The following is a 27,256-nucleotide window of genomic DNA, read 5'->3' as shown; positions in this document are numbered from 1 at the left end:
TCCCGCCGTTTCTCCCCTCAGGGCCGGGCCCGCCTCAGCCCTCAGCGAGCGCGCGCCGCCCGTTTCCCGCCGCCCGCCGGCGCGCGCCCGACCCCGCCGGGGCGGGGGTGAAGGGGAGGGGGGCGCTCGCGGCACGCGCCCAGCGGCACGCGCGTTCCCCCGCAGCCCCCCCCCCGCCCCGCCGCGCGCGCAACGGCCGGCGGGGGCGGGGCCAAACGGGGGCGGAACCGACGCCCCAACACACCCCCTCGCTCGCGCTCTGGCCCCGCCCCCCGGCCCGAGCCCGTTCCCTCCTCCACAAAGCCGGGGGCGAAGCAGGGGAGGGGCGCGCGCCACTTCTGCCCGCCCCCCCGAGGGGGGCGGGGCCGGGCGCGGGGGGCGCGCGCGCGCGCGCGCGAGGGCGCGCGGCGATTGGCTGGCGGCGGCGGGGGGAGCGCGTTTAACGGCCACTGCGCCCCCGGGCCGGGGCAAAGCAAAACAAAGGCGGCGGCGGCGGGAGCGGGAGCCCGGGCGGAGCGCACGGCACGGGCACGGCACGATGCCTCGGCCGCCCCTCGGCCCTCAGCGCTGCACACGCGCGCCCGGCCCCTGTCTATGACCCTCCGGCGGCCGCCGCCGAGACGATACCTTCGAGGCGAGGGAAGCCGTCGTGTCCGTCCCTCCCCTGATCTCCCCTCTTTGTTTTTCGGTGAAGGCCCGGCGCGGAGCTCTCGCTGCCCGCCGTGCGAGGACCGGGGCTCCCGCCTCCCCTCCTACCCGTGCCCCCTAAGGGAGAGGGGCCCGGGGACTGCTCGGAGCCCGGGCTGGGAGCGGAGTCGGCGCGGCGCAGCGGTGAGTACCGAGCGGGTGAGAAACGGCCCCTGTTCCCTGTGCTGGGATTTATTTTTTTGGAGCGGGGTGGATGGCGAACGGGCGGAAGGCGGCTGCGAGAGGAGCCCCGTGCTGCGCCCCGGCCGGGGGGGCCGCTGTCTCCCGCGTGCGCGGGGCCGCCGAAGCAACTTTGCTGGCGGGAGGAGGCTCGGGCGCTATTTATAGTGCCTGGAAATGACGGCAGCGCTGTCTGCCCGCAGCCTCCTCGGTGCGGGGCGGGTAAGGGCGGTTTACATAATTGAGGGGGGGCGAAGCTGAGCTCGGCGCGGCGGGGACCGGTGGGTTCCCCCCGCGCTCTCCCCCGCTCCGCGCGGGGCCGGCAGCCGTGGGTTTGTGCACGGAGCGGCGCCCGGAGCAGCGCGGGGCCGCGTTCGGGTGGCCGCGCGGCCGTGCCAGCGGCCAGAGCGGGGAATGAGCCGTTGTCCTGCTGGAATCGCTGCGGGGGGGACAGAAAAGGCGACGGCGTCACCCGCCACGGCAGCTTCGTGCTCCGGCGTGAGAGAGGAAACGGCTTTAAAGGCGCACGGCCAGCAGCTCCCTCCTGGCGGGGGAGCGGGGTGTCAGCCGGTTACTTTCTCCGCACTTCTTTTCTCTTGTTGTTTCCTGGTATGTAAAGGTGAAAATGAGGCTCCTGTGGCTCAGTCTAACTTGGAGGTTTTCCCCTGCTGGAGTAAGCTCACCGCAGGTTGTTGAGAGTGCGCGCACAGGATGTGTCCGGCTTTGTGCACCGCTCAAAGACTCTTTAAGCGTGTTTCGTATCGCTCCTTCGTTAGAGCCCCGCCGGAAGGGCGGAGAGGCCGATTCCTGACGCGCCTGCTCCCGTGCCACGCGCGGCGGGCAGCCGCTGTTTCCCCGGCCGGCGGCGCGGGGCCCGTGCGGGGCCGCCCCCCCGCCACGCTTCTCGGGGTGTTTGTTTACACATCCGGGACCCGCGCGGGGCGGGGGCGCCCCGCCCCATTGGCCGCCCCGCGCCCCGCCCCGGTGACGTCACGGCGGCGGGGCGGGGCCTCGCTTCGGCCGGCCCGCGGGACTCGGGGGCTCGGGGCGGCCGTGCCGGGACGGCCCCGCCGGGAGGGCGGAGATCGCCGTGCCCGGCTCCTGCGGCCGGGACAGCCCCTGGGCCCTGCACTGGTAGGTGCGAACACGAGTAGAGCTTCGAGAGACACACCTGTCCTTGCGCTGGACCAGAGCACGGACTGTGCCACGGCCAGAGAACGAGAGAGAAAAAATAGTTGGTTCGGGTTTTTGCTCTGCTCCGTGCGGAATAATGAGCAGCAGCCAGAGGAACTGCTTCTAGCTATGAGAGGGAAGTGAGACTTATTCACCATTGTTAGAGCGAGCTAGGAAATGGTTTATGTTGTGCCTTTAACGGCACAAGTCTGTCGTTCCTATGGTGTATATCAAACAGTCGTCTTTTTGAAGAGAGCAATATCAAATACAATTTGTTAAATGGGCCTTGGAATTATTTTAATTTCTGTAGTTGAAGAACCTGGTACATTGAATCTGCAAGAGTCCAGATTGCTTTTGGAAGTGTGAATTAAAAACACTTCTAGGAATGCCTTGAAGAAAAATATTTTCCTTTTACATTCCGGATCACAGAACTGCAAAGGTTAGAAAAGTTCTCCAAGATCGTTGGGTTCAACCATTAACCCAGGACTGCTAAGGCCACTACTAACCCACATCCTCAACTGCCACATGTACACCTACTGAACTTCTGCAAGGGTTGAACTCTCTCAATTACTGGTGGAAAGGGTTTAATTTAAACCAAAGTCAAAACATCTTAGCATGTGGTGCCTTTCATTCTGAAACCCTGCTTTGTTCTGGTTTTGTCTATTTCTGTTAACTTGAATAAGATTTAACTCAATCCAATCCATTAAGTTCAAACAGGGAATTTAAGGGAAACCTCATGTTCTTAGGTCACTTTTATATCTTACTTCTAATAAATGTGGCTTCATATCTAGCTGTTCTACAAGAGCAAACTGTTTTCTGCAAATAATATGGTAGTTCTTCGCTGTGCAGTTGAAATTAAATTATTTTGGGACACTAAGTATATAATACTTGTTTAAATGAGTATTAATATTTAAGTCCTGCTTTTCATGCCAAATGAGTTAATATTTCAAACATATAAATGCATCCCTTATCAAATGTTTTTCTAGTCATTCTCATGTGTAGATCCATGCTTTGGATGACAGCTTGTTCCCATTGTTGGTTTATTTTTTTAGATTCCTTGTGGTGTGCTCTGTGTCTTGTTTGTGGATTATGTCTGCCTTTGCAATTCTTTGTGTAAGAAATTGTCTTTTAGCAAGTGCTTTAGTAGTTAGAGTTTTTTCCTGCTTAGGATTAAAAAAAAAAATCCAAACTGAAACCCCTTTAAGTTCTGCTGTGGTTGTCTCATGTGCTAGGCCTGCTGTTCAGATTGCTTTCTCAAGGCTTCTTTTGAAGCCCAGTAACTGGTTCCTATAAACAGAGTTTGTGGCTTTCACTATCTGCTCTAGCTGTATTACCAATGTCCTTCTGCTAGAAGGATGGTTAGTGCTGCCTTGCACACAGTTTACAACTATGATAAATCATCTGTGTGCTCTTAGCTGGATCAGCATACTGTAAATTCCTTATATTGTCTCTCATTTCTGTTTGTGCTATTGACCTACTCAGGCAGTCACCTGCCAGCCGATGACATAAGTTGACTGTGCAGTGTTTGGAGTGCTCATTAGCACAGTGCATACATGGCCTGGGAACTGCTGGCCTTGGACAGACCAGGAGATGTTATTGGTGTTTAGCATCTTTTGTTTTCAGCAAACAAAAAAGGTTTGCTTTCCAGCACAGCAGGAGGCTCTGGCATGCTCTGACATGTAATGTTTCTGAAATGCACTCTGAGGATTAAGTTTGCAGTTGGGTGTTCTTTGTGCAGAATTTAGCTTTGGTATCAGATTGTGGGTTTGGTAGTTTCCATTAAGGCTATTCTGGTACAGTGAGGAAGTACCTAATTAGCTTTGATCAGGACACCAGTCAAGGTCTTTGCCTAAAGGCATAGTTCTGCAGAGCTTGAAAGAGTAGATATGGATCCCTGAAGTCTTACTTGGTATTTGACTTAAAGCCAGATATAATCCTGCAACATTTTTGCTGAAAGCTGAAATGCAAATATATAAAATACATTTACTGTTGGACAGAACAAGTGTTTTCCAAAATCACTCTCCTTGTTGCTTGCTATGTTGGAACTGACCACTAGAACAATTAAATAAACAATTAACTTCCTCTCATTCCCTACCTTTTTAGTGTTATTTTCTGCATGGATGTCTTAGAGTCCACCTGGTATAATGTGTAAAGTGCTCGTGTTTTGTGTAGAACTGTTTGAATCTTGTTCCTCATTAGAAGTGTGATGGAGTAGAAGCCATTAGTAGAACAGAACCGCTTTTTGCTGTGTTGAATGGAACTTGAACTGCGCAGCTCCTTAGAAAAAGGGGCCTGTAGTGCAGCCAGGCATTTGCTCCAAATAACACTTTGCTTTATAGCTGGACTTGTTGAATAACAGTTAACTCTGGTCTTGTAAGCTGCTAATTGTTCTGCTCTTTTCACCTACAGGTTGTGACTGTTTCTCTTCTGTCATTTGTGTGGAAAGTGCCACACACACTCCAGAACAACAACGGCTTTTGCTTGCATATTCCAGTGTTTCTTTTGTCAGCGAGTTCAGCAAAGTTGTAATTCTTCAAGTGCCAGCCCTGAGCTGAGTGAGGAGCCACCAGCAGAGATGGTAAAAATGACAAAATCAAAAACGTTCCAGGCTTACCTGCCAAACTGTCATCGAACCTACAGCTGTATCCACTGCAGAGCCCATCTCGCCAATCACGATGAATTGATCTCCAAGGCAAGTGGTTTCTTTAGAGACCTCATAAATTATTTCTTAACCAAAATGGTTGTCACTGTGACACCACTGCTGGTAGATAAGGGATGCAAATTGATGCATACTTCAAGGTATCTTCCCTGGGTTCACTCTTGGGTCATGCATGTGTGTACTAAGAACTGGATATATTCTGGAAACTTCTGAATGTGACATAAAGGTTGATCTAATACATTTCCCATGTTAACAACCTGTGTCTGCTGTCAGGTGGGTTCTATTTGTGAGCTGTTGTATCTGAAAAATCTGCTAAGGAAAACTGTCAGAAGAAAGCATGTATCTCTGGTTAGGGAAATTAGTCTGGTTACAGTTATTTCAGATAGAGACTTCTTTGACTGTTGGATTGAAGGTCACAAAACTGTCTGTATCCAGAGTGTCCCACTTGTGTTATGGAATCTGTAAACATGCTTTTGCTGTCTAAGGAAAATGATTAGCCAGAGATGTTCAAAATACTTGGGTTGTCTGAGCTTAGAGAGTAGGTAGAACCTTGGAACAGGCTAGGCCTGCCCTTATTTCCTGTTGCTAGAAGAAACCAAGACTTGTGATGTATGAAATATGTAGGGAAGTTTGGGATAAATACTTGACAGACTGGTTCATTCTTTGCTCCAGACAAGTTCCTGGTTAAGTTACTCTTTATGCTGTCGTGGAGAAAACACTTCAATTGCTTTTCAAACTTTTTATTACAGAATGTTCCCTATATAACTGATTTGTCAAATAAAATTAGTTATAAAGGGTTTGACACTAAAAGTTCTCTCTGTTGCTCCTGTTTGTGTTCAGCAGCACTCAGGTAATGCTGCTCTTCAGTGGTGAAGAGATGGGAAGGCTTGAAAATGCTGCTACTTCTGAATTCAGGTTTTCTTTGGGTGAGGAGAAAGTATTCCTGTTTGCTTATCCAAGGGCTATCCAGCAATAATGGGTTTTCCCCATACAGCTTTTTCTTTTTACTTGAATTTAATATTTTTTTCCGTGTTGATTTCAGAATTTAAGAGGCCTTTTTGGCATCACTGGATTCTAAATTACAAGTACCCAGAGTTTCATTATTCACTTTGTGTTCTGGGCCAGAAAATACTAGGAGGGGTTAATCTTTCCTGAACTTCAGGTTGAAGATACCTACAGGAAGAAACTTTTGCTGTTTCTCTTAGGATGTATTAATTCATTGAGAAAATACAGTCCAAGCACATAATAGGAAGCTTTTTTTTTTTTTTTGTGGACTTAGATTTTTGCATGCCAGGTAAGCTGCCACAGTTGCTACATGAGCCAGTTTTCTCCATGGGCTTGGGAGCTTTGGCCAACAGAATACTTGAAATAGGTTAAGTAAATCACGTGTTCATTTTACAGTTTCATAAATAATTTCAAACATTAAGAATCAAATTTCTAATTTGAAGAAAACATAGAGGACTCAAAAAATCTGTAGTAAATACAAATAATTGCTTCTAAATTGTTTCTAATGGTGTTGGGAAGGGTCTTAGAGGTGGATTCTGCTTGATTTTTGGGTTCCTTAATTTTTGATGTAGACACTTTACAAAAATATTTGTTCTTGCAGGTTGACCATATGCTTATTTGACAGCTGATTCATATTTTGTCAATTCAGGATTTTTAACCGTATTTTATTGTCTAAATCTGTATGGTAAAAGAGAAATGCATTTAAATGTGCGGTATATTTTTGAATGTTTTTAAAATAAAAAGAACATTTGTCATCTATTGTACTTGTATTTGGGACATAGCTTTGGAAAACCCATCTTCCTTAGGCTGAAGCTTTACATAATCCAACATCAGAGAAGTTCTTCTGATGGAAACAACTGCAAAGCAATAAACAGACTTGGATCATTAAAAATAAGTACAGCTGGCCCTGGGGAGGGTGAAGGGTGCAAATAAAATCAGATTACTTTTTTTTTCTGAACTTCAATTAAAGTGCCTTTGTTGAAGCACATTATATGCAATGAACTTAGGTTAGAGATGGTTCTTTGACATACCTAGAATCCTAGTTACTGTAACTATTCAGATGCAGGGAAAAAACCCCAAACAAACACAAACCAATGTGAAGTGTAGCAAGTTGATTTTATACCATCTAAAGTTAACAAAGAACAGTGTGGTTCCTGGGCTGGCTTGGATTTATTGACAGAGTAGAGACTTAGACTGTTCAACCTGACTTCCCCCCATTGCCTTACCTTGAAGGCCTAGTTCAAATCTAAAGCTCTGTGTTACATTCTCTAAATAGAATTTTTGGCTGCAGATTCTCACTTTCTTCCAAATGCTTCCTGTACCATCTCATGCCAGAACCCAGTGCCACAGGACCTTTGCAGCAGATAAAGGCAAACAGTATTTACTTAATGCCTGGCTGAAGTGGCTTCCTTTGGGGGCTGTCCCTCACCCCATCTTTTCTGGGGACATGGTCGTTGTTTCTTCCTCACGTGTAGTCAGGGAAAATGAACCAAAATGCGTGGTGCACTTCTAATTTAAAGCAACTCCAGCTGACTTTCTAATGTGCTTTGAGGTATAAGGATTTATTATACCTGACACTGTAGTGGTTTTTGACTTGAAGATGAAAAGATAAGCTATGCTGTGAACTGGGTGGTGTTTCTCTTAAATGTTGGTCTGTCATGGAAAAGCAAAAAGTGCTGCAGATTTCTGTCAATCAATCCATTTGATTCTCATCCTCAGAATACCTGACTTCAATACAGATTTGCAATTCTTCTGCTTTTGAGAGCTGTTGATGTCAATTGTCTGACAAGGATGGCAGCATACACGAATCACCTTTTCATTTTACTTCTGTTCTTTTTGAGCAGCAGGATCTCTTTCTTGCCCTGGAATGAATCACAAAGCTCTCTTTTTCTTGTGCCCTTGCTGGTGATAAAATGGCAACCAAGAGTCTTGGCAATGGCTTAGAAATAAGAACACAGATTAATGAGAAAGGACAAAAATGTGTTACCTGCTCAAGTGAATTCACTTGTGGTTATAGCTTTCTCTGCAGCTGTGAAAGGACTCTGTGTTGCCTGGTGTTGAAATCAACATGTTAGTGGTAGAACATACATTTCTAGAGGTTTTAACTCTAGATATAGGAGGTAATAACCTTGTGGTTTCTGCCTGGGGAAGGGGAAGGTTTGGAGAGAGGACTGGTTGAGATTAGGAGCCCCAGACTTGGGAGGTCATTGGCAGTAGAGATAATGAGAAATGTTACTCTGTACAGATGGACACATGCACACATGTAAGAACAGTTGCAATAATAATTTATAACTTCTGAGTTATCTTGGGGTAGCCATTGATTTGAAGGAAACATAGTAAGAGAACTAATGAACTGTAGGTTCAAATAAACTGTGGATTGAAGTAAGTGTGAGGTGGTGTCAGGTGCATCTGAGACATGACTGATTTGTGCTGCTAACAAGTATGTGAGTGCTGGAGACTTCAGACTCTGTCAGGATGTTAAAGGATTTCTTGAAATGCTATGAGAAGGAATAAACCAATCATCACTACACTAGAGTATCTTTACAAGATGGGGAAGAACCTATGCTTTTTAAAATTTCTTCAAAGAGGCAAATATTTTTCAAATCATATCCTACCATCCCCTACATACCAGGGAGAAAAGTAAACTATGAGCAAATAACCACAGGTCTTAATCAAGAGTAAGGCAAGGAGGTAATGCCATAGGAAGCCCTTGGTGGATTTAAAATTGATAGTATAGGAGACACTTCCTTGGATTTAAGATGTCCAAACAACACATAAAAAGTGACCAAACAGTATTTGTTAATAATATTTTTTAAAATCCAAACATAATTAAATTTTGAGAGAACTCGTGCAAGACTCCTTGAAGTACAGCGGATGTTGCCACTTGTGTGGCCTAAAAAAATGTTATATATTTGCTACTCTTGGAGCAATTCTGGAATAAGTTTTGTGGAAGGCCCAACTGAAAGAGCTTTCTTTTGTTTTGTAATATTAGGAAATGTGCAGTGATTATTAAGAGCACTTAATTTTATAGGAGACAAATGTTACTTGAAGGGCATAAGTTCCAAAGCACTTGAGAATGGCTTGTACCTACCAGTTTCCAATAATTGTTTAGAAATTCAGGTATGATCCAACAAATTACAAAAAAATAGGAATACTTAATAGAATCTTGGAACCTATTGGGTATACTGCAAAAGATAATGTTTTGTTACTCAAGGCTGACCTGCTTGAAAGACTGTTGAAGCATCTTAGAGTGTGTCTTAATTCTGGGAATGGAGAGAATTTGGATTACTTTGCATAGATGTCTGTATAAATACTGTCACTTTCTTCTGTCTCATTCATTGGCAAGCATATCTGACCAGAGGGGAAAAAAGTCATATGAAGTCACAGACAAGACTAGATGTGTCAATATTTTCAAGAATGAGTTCTGCATAAAGGTATATACATATATCTATATCTATAAAAAACTGTCATTGACTGCACTGGGAAATCCTTGCACCTTGTGGGTGAAATAATGATCTTGGTGGTTAAATTTAATTCTCCAAGGCATTCAGTATGATTTCTCTTCTATTATTGATGAGAAGGAAGAGTCTTAAGCCTAAACAGATGCTAAAACATTTTTAGGCTTGCTTAGCAATCTGTGGTTTTGTCTTCCATTGTTTAACTGATGGGATCAAGAGGAATTTTTTTAAAGGGTTTATTGTCTTTAAGTAAATATGCTGTGCTTAGCTTGGTTCAATTTGTAATCTTCCTTTGCTTATGATATAATGAGTATTTAGAAAAATAGATGGGCCTGTTTTATGTATGCTTGAAGGCTGTTTTTGTTCCCTCACTAATTTCATAAATATTCTGGTGATAATTTTTTTCTCCAAGAGTCTTCTAGTTTTTTGAGTTCATCTTTTTCTTCTGGGGGAAGAATCTAGTTTTTGAAAGAGAAGCAATCTTTGGAGAACATCCAAGAATAGATTTGAAGGCTTAAAGAAGTTGGAAAGTGCAAGGGAAGTGTTCCACTCTGTGTATTTTGACATAATTATTTCTGAAATCCATTCAAGAAGCTGCATAGGTCAAGATAACTTGTCCTGCCTGACAAAGTCTTCACTTTGGGGAAATGCCATTTGCCAGCTTTGCAGGCATGCAGCATGTAGTTTTTGGGATAGAATTTTTTAAGGTTATTCTCTACATATTGGACTTTTATAACTTGCTTTATCAAATTTAGTAAATAATTGAATGAAAATGAACTTTAAAAAGGAAATATTTATCATGGAGTCTTCTAGAACTTTCCTAGGAAGCAGCTGAGCAGCAGCATCTCTGGTGGTCTGTATTATCAAAGAGTTGGATGTAAGGAAAATACCAGCTGGAAATGTGTGATGCTTTCCCCTGATAATTTTTTTTTTGTCTGTACCTTATGTTGAATTCAGTTTTCTGAATTTATGTTGCAAGTCTTGAAGTGAGAGAATATCTCATGCATCTTGCTGAGGACATAATTTCACACATCTGAGCAATTGTGTTTCTGGTTTACTTTAAGAATGCTGCCCCTAACAAATACAATTTTCTGTATTTCCCTAATTTGTTTATTTGTTCAGAGAACTGATTCAGCTTGATCTATCTTAGCTTGTAAAGGGAACTCCAGCAAATTAAAGGAAACTCAAGAGAATTAAACCAAATTAAGACCTATGGACTTCTTTTGTTTTCCTTCTTTAATATTTTATTTCTGTGTTTCAAGTAGCTTGAAGACAAGACACTGGTAATGCCTCTGAGCCCAGAATAACACCTGTCTTGTCCCCAGTACATGCTAAGACATCAGTTTCCCTGGGTATTTGCTGTAGAATGCGATCTCTGGCCATGCAATCTAATCCCATCTCTGGGGAATAATTGATGGCATAAGCTTTTCAGTAGGATCCCTTCCCCCACCTACGCCTTCAGCTATGTCTTAGGGCAGTGAATACATGTTCTGCTTGACTGATACTTTCTTTCCTCCTGGGTAAAGCAGCTAATCCTGGTGTTAGAGGTAAGGATGGGTTTAATTTACAAGCATAGATCGTACCTAATTCTGCATGTATACGAGTGTGCAAGTGAAACACATATAAAGCTTCTTTACTACATCATGTATTGGTGACAGAGGTCTGTCAGATGCCTTGAAAAGATCCTAGTTCCAAGCTATTCTTGGAGGTGACTTTACTGTAGTTTATAAGCACAGTTAGACATTATTTCTGGTACTATTAGACATCCTGCATACTTTCAGCTGTGCTGAAACAAGAAAATATGATAGGTTTTAGACAGCCTTCTGTATAAATGGGCAGCTGGTCAAAGATAAGGATTTTCTAAGGAATAAGTTAACTCATCAATTGCCCAACTTCTAAGTAAAAATCCTGGTTGCTGTGAGTGTTGTACTGATGAGAGTTGGTCACACTTGCCACTCTCTTCTAATTCCTCTCTACTGGGTAAGGCATATTTAAGACTGTTGGAATAGAATGTTCTGCTTTAGTTTTGATTTATATATAGTGCTTGTGATCTTGGAAGTGCTGAATAAATGTTGCAGAGTTAAAGTTTATGTTTGCATAGGTGATGTTTATTCTATTGAAGAGTGGTTTGTCTGCAGACTGGTTTGAACAGTTGTGCCTGTTAGTCCTTGACTGCCATTTAAAGTACTTGCTTTCATTTTCTTTGTGGAGTTGACACACAAGGTGTTCAACCTGTCAGTCCCTTAAAATTCGTATTGGTATAACTGAATCATACAGTGCAGACTGTGAGAAACCTAGTGCTGGTAAAAAGCAAATGTTCAGTATTAATTTTTTTCTACTTATGCAAAATATTCTGTTTATAGCCAAGTTATAAGCTTAGCAAGCAACTCAGACACCAAACTGAGTTGTCCTCTTGTCATTTCTAGTAGTAGGATGCATCAGAAAGTAGAATTCTGATAATAAGTATTTCTTACACCATTAAGAGAATGCGTCTGTGACAGATGTATACAGTTTTGTGGTGCTTGACTAAAATTTTGGGGGTAAAAAAATCTCAGCTGTTCATGTGAATAGGAAACAGACTGCCAAGTGCTAACAAGAGATGGATAATAAAAGTCAAAAGACATGGGAATTTAAAAATGGATGTCTTTGCAGTGCTTTTATTCCAGTCTGAGCCAGGTAAGAGCTCTGCATGGCTGGATTGCAGACTGTTCAGTGCCCAATGAAACACAGATGATGTGGCTGGGCACTGGTTTTAAAGGGAAGTCAGAGTTGCCTGGACCCATGTTCTGTGTTCCAGAATGCAGTTACACAAGTTGCTGCAGGTTCTTGTTGAGTTATGAGTGATGTAAACATGGAGGAACTTGCTCTTTGCAGCTGGGCAAGAAACAAGTGTTCTGTGGCATGTAAATACAATCCTTAGCCTCTAAACATGAGTGTAGGTAGGAAAAGATGGTATCAAATGGATCAGTCATACTCTGGGAAGGGGAAGCAAGGCTGGAATGGAGGAGCTTTTCACACTGAGATGTTTGTGAACAGACTTTCTAAAATCACTGTCACTGGAAAAGATTCTCTGTTGCCTCTCCCTCTGCTCTACCTTGATAATCCTAAAAATGAGAAGGTAATGGCCATTTCTGAGGGAAAATAAGCTAGGAGAGTACAGTATATCTAGGGCAACCAAGCAAAGGGTGCAAGAAAAGTAATCTTTAAAAATATATTAGGAAAAGAAAAACAACTAAAGCAGTGCTTTCCAACGAGTGGTTTGTATTTCATTTGGCTTGAATTTTTTTTCAGCTTATGAAACAAGAGAGGAGAATAGCTGCTTTTTGTGCTATTCCTGGCGTTCTGTTACTGCCCTCTGCTTAATTTTGAAAAATGCAGGGTCAAAGGAGAGCTTTTATTAGGTGATACTAAGTCAAGACTAAACATAAACTTGGCAGAAATACTGCATAAGATAGTTCAGAAGATCTCCTGACTCTTTTTGTTTTCTGGAGTCTTTTTTTCTTCTCCAGCCTGCTGGGGAACTTCAGGTATGGCATATAAGTAGTTTAAAAATCATTATATAGGACCAAACAAAACAACCTCCAACCCACCACATAATTTGTATGTGATTGGCATGTGTAATTACACTAGCACATGATTAATAGAGAGTATTTCTTGGTGCTATTTCAAAAAGGATTTGTGAATTCTAATTCACAAGTTTTTAAAGCAAGGGGAATGGCTGCAACATCTTTAATTTTAAGAATTTTTAGAGTAGCGTAACCATATATGGTCATCATGACTTTGGAAGTTCTTTTTAATAATATCAGGTATGTGAAACTAAGAAGTTATAGTTTTACATTTACATTTTACTGAATAAGAGGATTTTTGAAGTGTTTCCTTTACCTTTTCTTAAATTTTGGAGTTGCACATCTGTAGTTTTCTCTAAATTAATGTGTTGTTTACCCAGGCTGGTTACTCATTTGCTAATGGACAGTTTTTAAGAGTATATATCTGAAGAGTTTTTGTTTTCACCTGCAGTAAACATTCTATTTGTTACTGGCTCTAGTGTAGAGAGTCCTGGTTATTCTGTAGGAACTGCAGAGTGTAGGTCTGCACCACTCTGCCAGTTTTGTAATGTTTAAGTACCTCAGGAGAACTGAACTAGTGGGGTTTTTGTATGTTTTAAAGGCAGCTGGAAATTACTTTCTGCCAGAACTGTTCTGACTCTGTCCTCAACCAAGTCTCCTCTTTTCAGGGTCACTACCACCTGAAGTTTCAGCTTTCACTGTCCTGTACAGCCTATCTGGTTTTCCTTGCCTGGTGAAAAATAAGACTTGTAGTTCTGGCTGGTGGGGACAGTACTTTTTCTTAGAACCTTGTTAGAATCACTGAGGAGTTGGACTGTAAGGTCATCAAGTCTAACCACAAACCCAACAGTGACAAGTCTACCTCTAAACCGTGTCCCCAGGTGCCACATTTATGTCTGATGACTCCATCACTGCCCTGGGTAACCTGTTCCAATGCTTGACAACCCGTTTGGTGAAGAAATGTTTCCTGGTATCCAACCTAAACCTCCCCTGGTGCTTCCTGAAGCCATTTCCTCTGGTCTTGTCACTTGTTAGATGGAGAAGAGACTGACCCCACCTTGCTACAACCTCCCTTCAAGTATTTGTGGAGAACAATAATATGTTCTCTCAATACTTCTTTTACATTTGCTAAAATAATAAAATATTAGTGCTATAAGCTGTTAAGTAGAATTTCTCTTCTTATATTAAAGATTTTATAGGTACATGAGGGCTGTATGTGACTGCCACTATTGCTACCTAGAACAGTCCAGAGTCAGGGATTTCTTTAAACAGTCTTTATTTCAGTATATAATCTGGTTAGTGTTGATCAAAAAGGGTTAATTTAGATGCATTTTCCTTTTACAGGGTGTGGGGATTTTTTGCACACTGTTCTCAGTAATTAAAAGACAATAATTATTGCTGTTGTTTTGCTAGTTGGTAGACTGGCAAAATACCTATTTTAGTGTCAAATGACTTCGATACTAGAAACTATGTGGTGTGATGATATAACTAAATACGTGTCAGAAGAAGAATCTGTTGCAGAAAGGACCTTCATGCCTGATGTTACTAAAACCATGCAAAAGTATTCAGGTTGATATTTTCCTTCCAGAAACCTTCCATGTTGATCTAATGCAGGCTTCTGAAAAGTTGGTCTGTGATGTTCAACACTAGAACCACAGGGATTGTTAAAAACAATGGTACTTTTTTTGCATCATGGATAAAGTTGTTAATTTTCTTTGAAAGTAGGTTAGAGAATGGAAAGGCTGAAAGAAAAAAGAAAGTAACACAGTTTACAGTTTTGGGGTTTTTTTCTTAAATTGAATTCAGTGCAGTTCCCAGGCATTGAAACTGCTCTACAAGCCAAACCAGGCCCCAGTAAGTGTGGCTGATTAGGGGGTTTAATTCAAAACTGTGCTACTGCTCTGAACTAAAACATAAATTTAGATCCAGCCAAGAAAGTCTAACAGTCATTTTGTCCATAATTTGTCAGGAATGTGAGAGATTTGAAAGCATATGCCTGTGGTCAGGCATTTGATGGTAACAGTTGTCTTACTAAAATGAAGCTGAGCTAATCTGTGAATTATAAACTGATCAGATGCATTTCCTGAGTACAGTATGCGGGGTTTATGCTTGGTCCATAATTTCACTGCTCTTATATCAAATGATGCAATGAAATTTAAATAAATCATCTTTTGGCTGTAGCAGTGGAAGACAGAGGAGATGAGAGTAATTCCCTTTGAGTTAAAAGCAGATTATTTCAATTAGCAAGAAGGATGTCTAGGAAAATGAGAATTGATATCTTGCAGAGGGGTAGGAAAAAACTGTTTTGCTTGGGTTATGGATGTTGAATTTTGAGCAGTAGCACTTGACAAAGTAAAATAAAATCATTGTTAAAAATCTAATGTAGGTGACAACTTGTCTGACCAGACTTTCCTATAAAGAACTGGTATAAAGTAATTAATCTGAAATAGTTTATAGCTGTATTATCATTGTATGTTTACTTACCCTTCTGGAACTAATTTTTTTTTGGTGGAGCTTGTGTTTTTTAACATGTGCAATTTCTTTTTTTTTTTTAATGCAGTCCTTCCAGGGGAGCCAGGGACGAGCCTACCTCTTCAATTCTGTGTGAGTATGTGGTTATGGTTCTGTACACCACCTGCAGAGTGTAACTTTATGCTTCCCAAAGGGAAAACAGTAGGAATTAATATAGCTGTACTTTGCCCTGTTCTTTTTAATGCTGGCTTTACTCACCAGCAATAGTTATTAAAGCACTACTGGGCTGATTCTGAAGCATTCCTTTGCACATATATAAGTTTATCTTACATTTTAAGTAATTCTGCTAAGAGCTGGAAGATTAGGGGAGTGTGTTAATGTGAAATTCCTTTTGTGTATGTAATGGTAGCTGTCTCGAGCAGAAGCTGCCATTCTGAGATAGTTCAGAAGTCACAAGATCTTGAGTGACTGTAAATTTTCTTCAGACAACTCTGCTGTGGTCTAAACAATTTCCCAGTCTGACAGTTGGATACATTTACAGGTTAATGTTTCAGTAAACTTGGTACATCCTAAATGACCTTGAATATTGCAATGTACTAGAGGCAAAATGTCTCAGTGATCTTATCTAGCCTAATATTTGCAATCATAGGCACGTCCTCCCCTTGATTGGAGGCTCTTTGCATTTGTTAATGGGTATATTTTAAGTTTTTAATGTGCAGGATTACATTTTTGTCTTTATTTTTCAGCAGTTTTTTGTGTTGTAGCATTTTGCAAAAGAGATACAGTTGAGTGTCCTGGTCTATTTTTGACCAGGATAATGGAACTATAACTGCAAAGGATTTGATTGCAGATCCTTGAAATTATTTTAATATGTAGTTGCTCAGTGGTGACTCGGGATTTTTGCTATAATTCTAATAAGAAAAATCTGGTACTACAACAGCAAAAGAGGCAAAATTTTTCTCTTGTTTAAAACTGTCTAAAAACTTGGTTTAGTCTTGCCTCATGTTTTCTGCATAGACTCATTTGTGGAAAAATTGGCTTGATGCAGTACTTCATGGGATATTTTCTTTTGAAATTACTGTTTGTTCATCAGAGCTTGGTCTGCTGATCTGTAGCAAAGAAATATTTGTGGCTTTTTTCTTGCTGCTATTTTGGAGCTGGTTCTAAATTCAGCTATTGGTGCTGATTCACTGGGACAGACTTCCATTAGAGAGGTCTCAAATTGTTTTTGAAGTAAAGCCTGAAACTGTAGAAGTGTCCAGTTACTGTGTAGTGTTCTGTTCTTTGGAAGTTTAACTATTTAGCTTGTCTTTGTTGCTGGGAGTAAGTGGATATCACCAACAGTGACACCACAGCCACTTAAAAACAAAAAACACACCCCTTTTTTTCTTCCTGTCCTGCTGCTCAGTGTAACAGGAAGTTACTTCTGCAGCACTGAATGAGTTAGGCATTTTTTTAAACTGTTTTTTGTCTGCAGGAGAAAAGGTGAGAAACAGTAAGAAAAGAAACACACTCATCTGTTAACATAATTTCTCCTTTTTTTTCAGGGTAAATGTGGGCTGTGGTCCAGCAGAGGAGAGAGTTCTTCTGACAGGTTTACATGCTGTAGCAGATATCTATTGTGAAAACTGTAAAACCACTCTTGGATGGAAATATGTAAGTAACAGACTTAAATCCTCAATAAATGTTTGTATGTTGAAGCAGAGATGATTGAGTAGCCACTGAGTAGCAGCTTTGTTGACAGTTTAGGGGAGTTAGCTCTGGTGCTTTTGTGTACATCAGGCTCTAATATAATCTTGTTTCCTTGCATCTGCAGAAATGCTGTAGCAGATAATAACTTTTTTCTGGACTGCAAATCAAGTATAAGCTATAGGTGCTATTACAGCTACCTGGTATTTCTGTATTTGGTAATATTTTTGTAACACTACCAAGCACACATGCACTAAACCAGGTGGGAGAAATTGTCAGAGTGACTCTGTAATGTCTCAGATCACAAAAGTTGGTTACATAGCAAAAATATTAATTACAATAAACTGTACTGAGCATATTACACTGTTTATAAATAATGTGGACTCGATTCTGTTTGAAAACTTACCTGTGCACTTGCAGCTGTGTTGCAAGTTTGAAGTTTTGAAAATATTAGATTCTGGGTAGGATTTTCACTGATTGTGTAGCTGCAAGATTGTAGAAGTTTTCCTAATGCATTCCCTGTGATGATGAATATAGAGGAGAGCTTTTGAAGAGGTTTGCATTCCCTCTTTTCATTACTTCTGGGAATAAATAAATAACACATATAACATGCCATTTTCTAACCTTCACTTTAAAAAGCATTAAAATTCCCTAAGCAGAGAGAGAACATGGACAGTTCTACAGCAAGATCTCTGCGGTAGATCTGCTGATTCCACTTAGGAGAAGTTTGCTTCTGTTTCCTCAGTGCTTTTCATCCTCTCTTTTTTTCCCTCTCTCCTCTTACTCAGTGTAACCAATGTGGGTTGTTAACTGTAAGGACTGGTTTGTATTATCAATGTAAATTTGATGTTTAAAATACTTAATTTCCTGAGCTTAATTCAGTGTTGTCTTGATCTTTTTTCTTTTTCCTCTCCAGGAACATGCTTTTGAGAGCAGTCAGAAATACAAAGAAGGAAAATTTATCATTGAACTTGCCCACATGATAAAAGACAATGGCTGGGAGTGAACCACAACCTTTTTCCTTCTGTTTGGACTATATTCTGTGGAACAGGCTTTACAAAGACTAATGCAAAGTAAAGGAAGAGCTTGGCTAGAGTGGCCCTGAGAATATCACTGAACTCTGAAACCTCACAAATGAGTAGTGTAGTGTAAGTGGCTATTTCAGGCCATGTTTGCCTTTTCTCCTTGTGTAAGTTCCCTCTTTTTGTACGTGTATTGTGTGAACAGTTGTTTTGGAACATTTTGGATGACCTTTTTCTAAACTCTCTCAGACTAGAGAAACAGTTCACTAATTGAAAACAGATTTTACTGGTTAGCATCTCTCTCTGACCTATGCCTTTAATGCTACTTCTGCTGTGCATGCTTCTTGCCTAAACACCTACACTCCAGTCCTGTAGAAGTTCTGTACCTGAGCAGTCTGAAAGAATGTATGGGATGGGGTGCTTTTTTATATGTAGCAATTTCTGATGTGTTTGGCAGTGAAGAGGATGCAGTATTGTCGTTATTAATTTCTTTTTTTAATTTGAGTGTACCACAACCTATGTACATCTTGTAGGTGAATTGGTTAAAGGTACAGTGCTCACTTCAAAAAATACTTCAATTGCACTGACTGAAGTTAGCAGATCTCAAGTTGTTAGGAAAGGTTATGCCAGAGGTTTGGTATCTTAATGATATAACATAGAAAGATTTTAAATCAATAATGCTATAGAATATGTTCCTTTAAGACCAACATATTCCCTAAGGAGTTTGCTGGATAAAAAAATTTATAAAACTATAGCTTTCAAGATTAAAAAGACAGAAAAATATATGCATCTTCTATCTATTTTGAAAAAAAAAGAAAAATTAGTTGGTATATTAGGAAAAAACAAAGTTTTGGTACTGTACCTTTGCCAGTAACAGGGACTTGTGCATCAGTAAATTTTTATGGCTGGTTCCATTTACTTGTATAGTCCTAATGCACTGGACAAAGAGGTTGTTGTCAAGGAAACTTGTTGAAGTCTTCTGCTTCTGCTACATTTGAACAAAAATATTTATTTTTGTGAGAAATGGCCAGAGCCTATGACATGAAAATTAATATAGTACCTGTAGGAAAAGGAGGAGTAATAAGAGGGAAGGAAGTTTGACTTGTTTTTTCATAAAATAAAATAGCAAGATAGTTTTTAAAATTTGGGGGTGGGGAAAGGGTTTCCTGGTTTGCTGGCTAAATCATCCCCAAGTATCTTTTTATAATAAAAATTTATATGAAACTCACCTTCTCTTTTGTTCTCATGCTGTTTCTTTAATGGAATCAGTTAATGAGAGAAACTTCTGGAAAGTATATGCACAATATGAGCTGTTGGTATCTGTGTATGCAAACTGAGCAACTGTGAAAGAAACGCTCTACATAAATTTGCTAACTTAATTTTCAAATTAAACAGTCTCTACAGACCTTTTGTATGTTAATCCTTTTAATGCTTGAGGACAAACTGTTTGAAAAAAAACCCTTTAACACTAAATAAGTCCTATAACTGAACAATACAGAAGCCTTGCAATACGAAATCCCTTTCTCTCAATAACAAGTCTAATATGGCACCTATGAAATTGCTCACAGGTGCTGCTGCTGCTGTTCTGTTTTTGGGAATCTCTCATAGGCTTTCTGAATTCTGCTGCACTTTAGAAATTGTCAGACATGAAAAATTATGCCAATGGGTAGGGGCAATACAAATCTTCAAAACCAGCTTTCCAGTGTTTTTGTGGGGAGGAGGAGTGAGAAGAGCATTCTCACGGGTGTACACATTCTCTGTGATGCACGCTGGCTAAACTGCCTGCCAGATGTTGTCGTGATTGATACCCATGAATTTAAAATGTAAGAATTAGAGAATTAGTTCAAGCTGTTGGGTTTCAGTCCTGAGGCCTAAGGAGGTACAGTTATGTTCAACCTGGATTTTGTGGCTCACATGTTGCTATTTCATGTTCACATCAGGTCTCATTTTTAACAATGTCATTGATGCAAGATGGGCTTGGGTGTTGCCTGTCTCGTGCTCTTTTTGATCTGGAATTCTTGGGATTTTGTTTTCCACCATTGCAAAGTATGTTGCCAACAAGGAAGGCACTAAACTTCTATCAGCAAAAAGTTTGTGTTGGCTTCTAAGTCCTGTTGCAATGTTGATACTTGTGAACAGCTTGTGAGGTTTGTGTATCTTTGGGCTTTTCTTATTCCCTGGCTACAGACTTGCTGAGGCAGTACACTGGACTGAAGGCAAAAGTAATGGCTGCTTTTCCAGAGAGAGCTGAAATTAAAGAAAATATGTAAAATATTAAAGATTTTTCTCTCCAAAATTGGGGGTTTGGCTAGCTCTTGTTAGTAAGCTAATGCTGTCTGTAACACAGTCTTATTCTTAGAAATTCAACCTCTTTCTTCAGTGCATTATTTATATTTCAAACTGGACATTTTCACCAAAACCTTAATTAACTTTGATGCCAAAGGTTGGGGACTTCAAGTGCTTAGCACATAGAGCTTCAGACTACTGGCATAAAGAGTTAATGACCTATATGTGATGTTTATGGCTTTTAAGAGAACCAAACAAAGCAATATTCTCTTTGGTCTGTTATTAAGAGTGGATGCTTAGAAGGAGTAAAGAGTAGAATCTAGTGCAGAATTACTATTTTATGCTGCCATGTAACAATTCTTGAGGCCCATTCTTTTGAGGGAACGTGAATTTTCCCATGTTGTTTGGCAGCATCAATGATTATTTTCTCCCCTCATAAAGCTATAGAGAATTCTTGTTATTGGTTTTGGTGAAAGTTGAATCCAGATAGCAATGACTGCTGGCTGATGTGAAGAGGTCAGTCTGGTCACTGAACCTTCCAGCAGTCATTTGAAAGAAAAATAAACTTACTTGAAAAAAAAAATTTTACTAAAGCATTTTCCCTCTAACCAATTTTTGTAATATATTAAAGATTATATTTAAAGTTTGTATGTGTTTGCTCTGGGCAAGTTTACTTCCCCTCCAACTTGAGCACTTTTGTTACTTGTACTGGTTATTTTTGGTCTTAACATTTATTTTGTATTTTGTTTTTTATAAATTGTAACAAAAAGCTTTTGTGAACCTTTGTTTCTTGCTGGCTCTTTCTTGGACCAAATGAACTGACTATGAGCTGGCTTAGAAGAAATGTTCATTGGGATGCATAGGAATTTGCTAGCAAAAATGTACATGTATTGAAAGTTTTTTTCCACTGAACCTCTAAAGCCATGCCTGTCCTAAAGTAATTAATCGTAATTCGGTGTGACTTTAGTAATCTGACCACACGTTCTCTGTCTAGGTTCAAAATAATGGTTGTAACAGTGGCTTTCCAGCACTGAGTCTGCTTCCAAACCCTAGAGTTCTTTGGCTGGTTACTTTAAGTACCTTTCTGATTACTAAAAGGCAATGCTGCCATGTATAAAAATCCTGTCACGTTGCAAACTTGCTGTGAAATCAGCTGCAGAATTTGGTGAGGGATTGCTGACCGCTCACCCTAACCACTCCTGCTGTATGCTTTTAGAAGCCTGGTAATCTTAATTTCATCTGCCAGTTAAAAGGGCCAGGATATGAATTTCCCTTGTTGATTGTAAGCTGTACAATGGCAAACTGTATGAAGGAAGATTGTTATGGCTCAATCTTAATGTCCCAGTAGCAAGGTCCAGCATAATGACCAGTGTGGGTGGTATGCCTGTGTGCTTGCAGTTCTTGGGAGAGGAGGGGGAATATGGGTTATGACATTTCTTTGAGTTAAAAACTGGCCTCAGAGGTTCTGACCGAGACCCACTGCCCCTATAACCAAAGGTCATCTGTATTTCCCGCTGATGGATCAGTGCAAGAGTTCCCTGAGGCTGGGTGCCAGGGTTGGTGGCCATGCACTTCCCTCCAAGTGCCGCTTGTAGGGCTCCTCCTGCCCGCTCATCTCAGCAGCCAGATTGCAGCAGCAGCGACCTCCAGACTCACAGACCAAACTTCAGTCATCTCCAGCCCTGGATATTGGCCATGAGAGGAAGAAGCTGTCAAATTATTATTAAACTTTTTGGACACTTTATTTGACTTCACTGAGACTCATGTTAAGCCAACCAGCAGTATAAACACTTACTGGAAAAGGAACAGATGCTTCAGAGGTTTCTTTTAAAAGGACTGTTACAAGTGGTTTAAGGTCTAAAGCATGAGTCATAAATGGCAGTTGAGTTGTGCCTCATTGTTTCTTAAACTCTTAAAAATGCTTTCTTTTACAGGTGACATGGCTGTGTTGCTGTTTTGTCCTTGCAATACTGTACATCATTTGTTGTTTCACTATATTGTATCTATTCGAGGTATCACAATAAAAGCTTTCAATTGTTTTGTTGGGTTACCTGTTGGTTTTGTGCTATCTTTTCTTGCTAATTGAGTTCTCAGGCTTTAGCCTCTGGTAGGGCCAGAGAGAGAAGACAGTGCTCCTAGTTGCTCTTAAAAACTCATAAATAGGTTGAATCTAATTTTTGTGTGATTTTAAGACTGCCACAAAATATTTGGGGTTTTTTCCTTTCACAAATCTTTGCAAAATACAGAAGTTTGTGTTGCTTCTGTTTGGGCTTTTGTCTATTTTGAGCCAATTGTGGGACCTCTGCATGGTGAGAGTCAGTCTGCACAACCCCCACCCAAAATGAATCCTGAGAGGAAGTGTGGGTGTGCTTTTTGTTGTGTCAGTTTGATCAGCTGTAGACCTGAGGAGCACTCCGAGCACAGCACTCTTTGTTCATTCTGCTTTGGCTGGGAAGAACTCCTGTAGCTCCTCTGATCAGGTTATTGGTCTTGTCAGTGATACAATCCCCCTGGACTGCCTGAGGCTCAGAATGAAGTCATTCAGTGCACACTTACGTGGTGTCTTCAATAATCCATCATTTCATCTCACAAAGGGATAGGGATGCTCTCCATGCAAGATCAAACATATTATTTCCATCTTGAGAAAATGGAAGAGAGCCAGCTACCCTTTTTCTTATTGAAGTGCTGTATTAGGGGCATGAAATAAGAATCCTTCCAGAGCTGAAAAGAACCCCAAACCCTAGGGATAAAATGCCATTTTATGTGAAAGGTATGGCCTTCATTGTATAAAAACCTTTTTGACAGGCTATAATTGAAGTAATAAAGATCCAAGTAATAACACATATCTTTTGGATTTGAGATGTTCATAGTAACATCCTATTATATTTTGGTGTATCAGAGGGACTATAAAACCATCTGTCAGCAACTGGGTTACCGGAATAATTTTGTGATAACTGAACTCCAGTGCTCTCTTACCAGCTGGAAAACATCAGATGGGCAGGTGCCTCATCTAAAGCTTAAGAACCTTCCATTAGATGGGTTTTTGCCCCTGTTAAATTGCAGTAACTGGGCAGTGGTGCAGTTTAGGGTTCTCCCCTATGCCTCAAGTGCTGCAGCTGTGACTGGGGACAGCAGTCAGTCTGTACTGCCAGAGTCCAGGTAGGCTGAAGTGGCAAACAGCCACAACTAGAGCTGAGCTTATCCTCTGCACAGAGCTCCAGTTGGGTCACTGCCCATGTGAGGTTCTTTCCACTTCTGTCTCTTCCTCTGCTCCCTGCCCTTGGCTGTGCCCCAGATGGGTCGGAGCAGGGAGTGAGCACCTGTGCTGCCACTGGCACTCACCTCCAGCAGGCACAGCAGCTGTGGATTAACTGAGGCTGGACAAAGTAGTTCCTGGCTGTGAAACAGCTCTGCTGAGCCATGGCACTGATGAGCATTAACTGTTTCTCCTCTAGCAGAGGCTGAGCTGTTCTCAGGGTTTGGCTCATTCATTTCTACAGTACTGCTGAAGAAGATTTGAGCTGAGGTGCTCTGCGATCCTGGTAGCAGTTTAATCTATGCTAACCTGATTGCCTGAAGATTTTACTTAGTAAAGATCACTTGAGAAAGCAGGCAATACCGGTTTTTCAGTGTTCAATGAATTAATGAGTAGATTTTTCATGGTCTGATTTCTGTATTTTAATAGTAAGCAAAGCTTAACTTTCTTTCTTGCCCAAATAAACTTTAGTGATTTCTAGTTTAAGCAAAACCAATGGCAGGCCAAACTAACCCTTTATTCAAAATGGAGTTTGCATCCTGACATTAGAACATGTACCAAATCCATTCTGGCATGGAATATTATGGATTCCCCTGTACCTGCAGGAAGGGTGGTGAATATTATTTAATTTTCAGAACATCTTTTTCACATGATTAGCTATGACCACTGCTTTCTTTTACGCTTGATAGAAGTTAAATTAGTTTTACAACACGAGCAAAACCTTCCAGTTTGGGTCCTGGAGCTGATGACAGAGCAACAATGCTGTATTGGGCATCTGAAATGTTTATCTTATGTTTCAAATGTTGTAGAGTTAAAACTCCAGTTGATTAAATTGCCTGATTATGGTAAAAGTTTTAGGATTTTTTTAGCTGTTGGTTGAGTGGCACTAATAGCTGTGTTTGAATTGTGAGTTGAGGTATTTGTCCTTTTAAAGGTGAAATCATATAAGCTTTATTCTGCAGAAAAAATTATTCAAAATGTTTCAGTATGGGATCATACTGTGGACCACGCCCACAAAGGTGTAACATTAAGGAAAGGAAAAAAAAAACCAAACCCCAACTGCAGGAACTCTGTGCATTGCCTGTGCAAACAAACTTTTTTCCAAAACTTTCTTTAAAAAGCCCACTACAAGTCTGGAATCTTGTGACAGGGAGCAGGGCTGCCAAGGGCCAGAGCAGCTTGTTTTGCAATTGGGCCCTGGGGAAATTGCTACATCTGGGGGCTGGGTTGAAGCTGTAAAGCACGTGCTTTTGAGGACTGGGGGGGCTTTCCTAAACAAATTTATTTCCTAAACAAGTATTAATAGATTCTCTGCCATGCGCAGGGGAAACCTGCTGATGTTATCACAGTAAACGTTTATTCTGTTAAATTGGAACTGCTGAACACTGTGAAACCACTTAGAGAGGCATGTGCTGAATGCGGTGTGTGAAAGTATGTGGGGCACTGGGACAGGAGGGTGAGGACTGACCGCTGAGTGCTGAGCGGGTGGCTCTGCCCAGGAAAGAGCTGGATTGGTACGGCTCCGACAGCCTGCCCTGCCCTGCAGACCGAGCACAGGTGCAAATCTGTGGGAAAATGTGACATTTTGTGACACTTCAGGCTTCTCGCAAAACTATCCCTCTCCATGCCTTGTGTTAAATAGCAAATGACACTGCTTTTTGTGTGCTCTGTGGAGAAGGATGTGCCCCTGCCCCAGCAGCCTGTGCTGGGCAGTGAGCGGAGTCTCCTGTGCAATGCCCGAGGTCAGGCTGGGCTGGCAACCCACAGCTCCCAGCAGCTGCTGGTTGGGGCAAGAGGCTGTTTCTGGCCATAATCTCCTTCTAGATGAATTTATCATCTGTTTCCCACTGGTGGTCAAACAAGCACTATTGACTGGCTGGCATGCTCCACTTTGTTACCAACTATAACTGATAAAATTGAAAATCTGCTTCTGCTTTTCCACTTAAATTATCTTCCCTTCCTTTCTTCCTCTTTTATCTTCCTCCTTCCTCAATTCCCCACTTCTTTATGATACCCATAACAGTCCAAAGTCTGCAGAATTTTGCTTTTTGTTGTTCCTCTTCTTTCCCCCACAGAAAGTGTTACCCAAGGGGCAGCCATAATGATTTGTGGCATGAGACGGATATTTCACAGTGTTTGATCTAGTGCTGAACCAACCCGAGGGAGCCACTGTGCTCCCACCCTGCCTGGCTGGATGTGCTGGGAGCCAGCATGGCCAGTCCCTGAACCTCAAGGGCAGAGGACAAGGTGCTGCTCTTTGCACCTAAACTATTGCTGCTTTACTGATTAAGCTCCTGCAGCAAGTTTAGGTCTAAATACAATTCCTTTAGCATGATAATCAACAGCAAATGAGCATGTATGAGCTGCAGACCCACAGCCTCCCAGGAATGGCACACTTTACTGCCCCTCTCCTCCTGCTCTCAAGCTGATGAAGCCAATGGATTTTATTTTTTTTAAATAGTGCTCCCCCCCATTTATTCCTCTCTTCTGCAATGAAAAGTTTTCTCACAGCATCGAGGCTGGAGACACAAATTAATGCCCTTTAATTACCTACTCATAATATACAAAAACAAAAGCTTTCTCACGTCACTCTTTCAATGTTTACTAAAATAGAGACCTTGCTCTGGCAGATTTCTCCTTTACTGGCCAAAACTCACACTGAAGGTTAACAGCTCCCGAAGTTAATGATTATCTTGCCTTGTTTGCTCAGTGTTTCAGAGTTAAAACATGTAAATATGCCTCCCCCGTGTAATTGCTGTGGTCAGCCAGCGATGAGCTCTGCAGCAAACATAAACACAGCTATTAGCAGAGACAAATGTTTCTCCCTGGCCTGGCCTCCCGGGGCTCCCAGAAGTGGCAGCTCCCCCAGAAAACAGCCAGGATAAGGCAGTCCTGCTGGCACTGGTGATTACACAGTGCCTGCTATGAAAACCCCCTCTCAAAATAGCAATTTCTAATCTCCCCTGAGGCCATTAATCAGGTTTCTAATCCAGCAAAGCTGTCCGTACTGTACAGGCTGTGATCCCCAGGCCTTTATTAGAAACCCCTCTTGGTCACAGCATTTACTGGGTCAGGGAGAAATTGTTGTATTTGTCTGGGCAGGAATAGCTACCTCTATTTTGTGAGACAGATCTATTATGGTTAATGCCAAGACCTGGCTGCACCTTACCTGTGAGTGCTCGACTTACCAAAGGCTCATCTGCATAGAAATACATCTGAACGTCAACTCAAATTTGGTAATTCCTGAAGACCTAGAGTAATCTCTGCTTTACAGGAGACAAATGCAATACCTGGTCCTGTCTGATTGGTTTCAGATCTGAAAGGAATGTCCTGAAGATGTGTGACAGTCAACACTTTCTGGGCAGCTTCACAAGAGCAGAGGTTTTGCCCACATATTGACTATACCCGAACTGGGGTAATTGCATCTGCTTCTTGTCCACCATTCCCCCGGGTGATTATATCTCAGAGGACCCGATGTGTTGTGGAGGTGAGGGGATGTGACTGATGTGTGTAACCTCCACATAAGTATGTGACATTTGCAGCTTTAACAGAGATCCCTCTGGCAAAAGGCACTGGACAAATGCAAAGCCATCGCTTACAAAATGCTGCAGCATCCATGGGCACGGCTGAGCGTGGGCAGGGGGTGTTACCGAGGCAATGGGCTGCTAAATCTCCTCCTGCCATGGGAGCTCTAGAGGCTCCCTACAGTCCATGGTGATATTTAGACACTGAGGCGCTGGCTGGAGAGATCCATCTTCTACAGGGGCTTGGCTGGAGGATGCTGTGGGGTCGGTGGGAGCTAT

At 41.8% G+C, this 27,256-nt stretch overlaps 1 protein-coding gene across 1 annotated transcript; it reads left to right on the top strand.

Moving 5' to 3' along the window:
- Window positions 1–451: 451 nt before the first annotated feature.
- YPEL1 (yippee like 1) lies at window positions 452–22,247 on the top strand. The gene is made up of 5 exons (XM_058851701.1): window positions 452–831; window positions 4,450–4,732; window positions 15,289–15,332; window positions 16,748–16,856; window positions 17,806–22,247. Exons 2-5 carry the CDS (start codon window positions 4,616–4,618, stop codon window positions 17,893–17,895), a joined length of 360 nt encoding a protein of 119 aa, XP_058707684.1. The 5' UTR covers window positions 452–831; window positions 4,450–4,615; the 3' UTR covers window positions 17,896–22,247.
- Window positions 22,248–27,256: the final 5,009 nt, after the last annotated feature.

Source organism: Poecile atricapillus, chromosome 16 (assembly GCF_030490865.1).
Source record: "Poecile atricapillus isolate bPoeAtr1 chromosome 16, bPoeAtr1.hap1, whole genome shotgun sequence".
In the NCBI taxonomy this organism is placed as follows: Eukaryota; Metazoa; Chordata; class Aves; order Passeriformes; family Paridae; genus Poecile; species Poecile atricapillus.
The sequence above is the reverse complement of the archived record's forward strand: the minus strand, read 5'-3'. Positions and strand labels throughout refer to the sequence as shown.

What these genes read in the sequence shown, in the direction of transcription:
- YPEL1 (XM_058851701.1), top strand. Translation starts at nt 4,616, where the DNA reads ATGGTAAAAATGACAAAATCAAAAACGTTCCAGGCTTACCTGCCAAAC. An exon ending in GCCTACCTCTTCAATTCTGT is followed by an intron (nt 15,333 to 16,747) that starts GTGAGTATGTGG and finishes CTTTTTTTTCAG; the next exon opens with GGTAAATGTGGGCTGTGGTC. An exon ending in CCACTCTTGGATGGAAATAT is followed by an intron (nt 16,857 to 17,805) that starts GTAAGTAACAGA and finishes TTTCCTCTCCAG; the next exon opens with GAACATGCTTTTGAGAGCAG.